The following is a 4,428-nucleotide window of genomic DNA, read 5'->3' as shown; positions in this document are numbered from 1 at the left end:
GCCATAGGACGGGCCGGGGGCGGCTCCCCACCCCTGCCCTGCCAGCCTCCACCCCTGAAACTGGTGATGCTGGCCGAGTGGGACAGTCCTTGGGGTTGGAGCTGGATTCAGATCCCACTTCTGACACCTAAACCTGCAACCTGGAGCGAACTCCCAACCTCCGTGTGCCCCCCCCTTATTTTTCTTTTAACACTAGAGGCCTGGTGCACAACATTCATGCACTGGGGGGGGGTGTCTCTCAGCCCGGCCTGCGCCCTCTAAGCCAGTAGGCGGACATCCCCAAGGGGTCCTCAGTGCTGCCGGGAGCCTGGCTTCTGGCTGAGCAGCGCTCCCCCTGTGGTGGCACGCCTCCTGCGTTGAGCATCTGCCCCCTCGTGGTCAGTGACTGTCATAGCAACCCATTGTTCCACCGTTCAGTCAATTTGCATATTAGCCTTTTATTATATAGGATATTTGTATTGATTTCAGAGAGGAAGGGAGAGGGAGAGAGAAGCATCCATGATGAGAGAGAACCATGGATCGGCTGCCTCCTGCACACCCTACACTGGAGACCGATCCCGCGACCCGGGCCTGTGCCCTGACCGGGAATCCAGCCGTGACCTCCTGGTTCCTAGGTCGACGCTCAACCACTGAGCCACACCGGCCAGGCATCTGTGCCTCCCCTTCTTATGGGCTTTTTTTTTACATCTAATCCTCAAGGCTGCAAGGTTACGTCTGGGTGGATTCCTAGTTTCTGTGACGACACGCACCTTGAGTCAGCATTCTGTGTTACCAGCCCAAGGCTCCAGGGGTGGGCGCTGCATGGCTTCTGGGCCTGCCGGCACCCGACTGCAATGCCCTTGTCACCCCAGCCTCAGAGGCCCCCTCCTGGGGACTCCCTGCCCTGCCCGCCCCCCAGCCTGGCACATAGTAGGTGCTCAGTCAGGGTGCCAGGCTCTGTGGTGGGCACTAGAGAAGCAGAGGACTGACTGTGGATCACAAGCATAGAGCTCCGGAAGTGAGTCATTTCGTGGCCGACGTGGGTGTGGGCTGGTGTTGCTTCTGCCCTAAAGGGACTCGGGGGTTGGGAGGGCAGGGAAGGGGCGGGCGCAGGGGTGGTTGTGAGCGTGTGCGTCAGCAAAAGCCCATTTGTGGGAATTTTTTTTTAATGTTTTTATTGATCTCAGAAAAGAAGGGAGAGGGAGAGAGAGAGAGAAACATCCACGATGAGAGAGAATCATGGATCGGCCGCCTCCTGCACGCCCCCCACTGGGGATGGAGCCCGCAACCCGGGCCTGTGCCCTGACCGGGAATTGGCCCGTGACCTCCTGGTTCGTGGGTCGATGCTCAACCCCTGGGTCCATGTGTGGGAGTTTGGAGCAGTGTTTCCGACTGAGCGCCTCGCCCTCGGGGCAGAGATTTCTTTTCAAGGAGACTCTGCAGGGCCGGCTGGTCCAGCTCTGGGACCACGTGGCTGGGTCTCTCGCACACGCACACCCCGCAGGGCGCAGGGCGTCTGTCCGCTCTGCACCAGCTCCAGGACGCGGAAGCACAGGGCCCACGGCCCGGGAGGTGGCCGCCAGGTGGCCGGAGGCACTGAGAAGCCAGGGGTGACAGGCGGCCCCGTGACAAAGACGAGGTCTCACCACGTCAGAGCTGGGAGGGTTCGGAAGACACCGAGGGTCAAGGGTCACCGTCCGCACTGGAGGCCGGGCCCGGACCTGGACCTCCCGGCTCAGACCCCCTGCAGTTACCTCCCCCCGCGCGGAGGTCGGCGGATCAAAGGGGGCACGTACCAGGCATGTGCCCGCTGGCATGGCTCGGTAGTTGAACATTGACCTATGAACCAGGAGGTCACAGTTCAATTCCCAGTCAGGGCACACGCCCGGGTTGCAGGCATGTGATCCCAGCAGGGGGGCGTGCAGGAGGCAGCCCATCCATGATTCGCTCTCTCTCATCACTGAGGTTTCTCTCCCTCTCTCCCTTCCTCTTGAAATTGATAAAAATATATTTTTTTAAAAAAAGAAAGCCTGTCTTCGTCTTCGGGGCAGCGGGATAAGTGGGCAACAGAGACACCCGGTTCACACCATCCCTTCTGCTCAAATCCCTCCTGTGCCAGAGCCACCGGTTGGGCTCCTATCTGCCCTGCAAAACCTCTTGTGGAAAGCCCTTCTCATTTCCGTGGGGGGCAGCCAGAACTGGGCGCTCGCCGGCGAGCTGGGCTGTGAGCTAGTCCCAAGTCCCCACGGCCTCCACGGAGGAGGGCAGCAGGGCAGCTCCTGATGCCAAGCCAGCAAACCAGGGTCCAAAGCCGGCCCCTCCACCCCCAAGGGGGCCTGCCAGGGCTAGAGCAAGGCTGGCTCCCCGGGGGTTCTCCCAGGGGCCCCCTCCCCTGCTGGCTCCCCGCTCTGCAGAGCTCTGCCTGCCCGGACTGATGCCTAACTAAGGCTCCGGGCTGCCCACCTCGCTGAGCAGAGTGGAGAGCCTGGCCTAATTGCATCTATTTTTTGACCTGGTCCCTGCTGAGTGGATGTCCTGGAATGCCTCTCCCTTAGAGCAGTGCCACCAATTTTAAATACATACACATGCACACACCTGTACAGACACGCACACATGCACGCACACGCATGCACACACACTTGTACGCACACTGACACACACCTGTACTGACACACATGTATGGATGTACACACATGCATGCACGTGCAATGGGCACGCACGTGGACACATTGACACATATGGACATATACACACATGCGCATGCGCGCGCACATGTGTACACACACACACACATGCACACACATCACCCAACTAAAGGGAAAAGGGTGCCAGGTGCAAATCCCAAAACTTGTGATGAGCCCTAGCCAGCGTGGCTCAGTGGATAGAGCGCCAGCCTGCGGACTGTTTATTTCAGAGAGAGGAAGGGAGAGGGAGAGAGAGATAGAAACATCAATGATGAGAGAGAACCACCAATTGGCTGCCTCCTGCACGCCCACTACTGGGGATTAAGCCTGCAACCTGCGCATGTGCCCTTGACCGGAATGGAACCCAGGACCCTCAGTCCGCAGGCCAACGCTCTATCCACTGAGCCAAACTGGCCAGGGCAATAAGAACATATTTAAAAAAAAAAAAACGGATAAGATGGCAAACTTTATGTTGCAGGCATCTGACCCCAATAAGAACCCAAGCGTAAAGGCAGCCAGGGCTGAGGCATCGGGCACAGATCCAGGCCGGCTCCCAGGGCACAGGGGACGGGACAGGTGCTGCCTGCAGCCCAGGGAGCCAAAGGGCATTGCCCAAGGTCACTCGGAGCGGGAGCCCAGCAGCCTGGGACCCAGGCCTGGTCCCCCCCTCCACCCGCTCAGGTGTCTGGCTCAACGACCTCCCACAGAGCGAGGGGCCTCAGCTTCCCACCAGGCGGTGACCCTGGGGGCGGCTGACCTGTGTTTCTTCGCAGATCGCGTCCCTGCTCAAGGACAACGAGCGGATCCAGTCCACCCAGACCACCGTGACCAGTGACCCCGGCGACGAGGACAGCGACATCAAGAAGATTAAGAAGGTCTGTACCGCCCCCTGTCCCCCCCGCCGTGGGCCACGCCTGGAGTCCAGTGGCCCACAGGCTCAGAGGCACCCAGCACCTTGCCCGTGACCTTGCACTCCCGAACCCTTGTCCCTGCTCACCTTGGTCCCCGCGTGTGCGCCCTGATCTCTGCGTATGCGCCCCGGTCCCCGCGTGTGCGCCCCGGTATCTGCGTGTGCGCCCTGTTATCTGCGTGTGCGCCCCGGTCCCTGCGTGTGCGCTCTGGTCCCTGCATGTGCGCCTGGGTCCCTGCGTGTGTGCTCTGGTCCCTGCGTGTGCCCCCTGGTCCCGGCGTGTGCGTGTTTTTATTTCTCTACGGTAAGTGCCCAACAGTGCAATATCAATTACTTGGCCCTTATTTGAAAGTAACATATAGTCCCATATTTCACATGTAACTAAACACATTAACTTATCTTCTATCTAAAAAAATCAGAAAAGAGCGTATCCATTTGACTAATCTTTTCATGTCTAATATAAGGAGTTTCCCTTATGTCCATCTGCAAACGCCGGCGTAATTGGTAAGCTTGTCATGCCTGCAGCTGATGAAATGGACCAGGGCAGAATTTCAGGCAGCATTTCTGATCATCTGCTATAACAAACAGCCTGATCCTCTGAAAATAAGACTTTTTTTTCTTTCTTTCATCGGTATCCTTCATTCACAGCATACATGCACACAGTTTTTAAAAGAATGCCTCTTGGTTTCCTTGATTCCAAATTAAACAAATATGGTCATGCAGTTTATAATGAAATGCTTTCCCCTCGCTATTAAAATCACCAAGCATACAAGAGGCGTGTTAGAGAACAAGGCAGCCATGCACAGGTGAATTGAAATTCAAAAATAGAAGAACAACAACAGAAGGTTACTTCCT

At 57.5% G+C, this 4,428-nt stretch overlaps 1 protein-coding gene across 1 annotated transcript in view; it reads left to right on the top strand.

The window, feature by feature from the left end:
* RASGRF1 (Ras protein specific guanine nucleotide releasing factor 1) overlaps window positions 1-4,428 on the top strand; it is a 78,780-nt gene that overhangs the window by 13,603 nt on the left and 60,749 nt on the right. The window contains 1 exon segment of the mRNA XM_015558976.1: window positions 3,410-3,547. Coding sequence (XP_015414462.1) covers window positions 3,410-3,547 — 138 coding nt within the window.

Source organism: Myotis davidii, unplaced genomic scaffold (genome assembly GCF_000327345.1).
Source record: "Myotis davidii unplaced genomic scaffold, ASM32734v1 scaffold1914, whole genome shotgun sequence".
NCBI classification, from domain to species: Eukaryota; Metazoa; Chordata; class Mammalia; order Chiroptera; family Vespertilionidae; genus Myotis; species Myotis davidii.
This window is presented reverse-complemented; position numbering and strand designations above follow the sequence as displayed.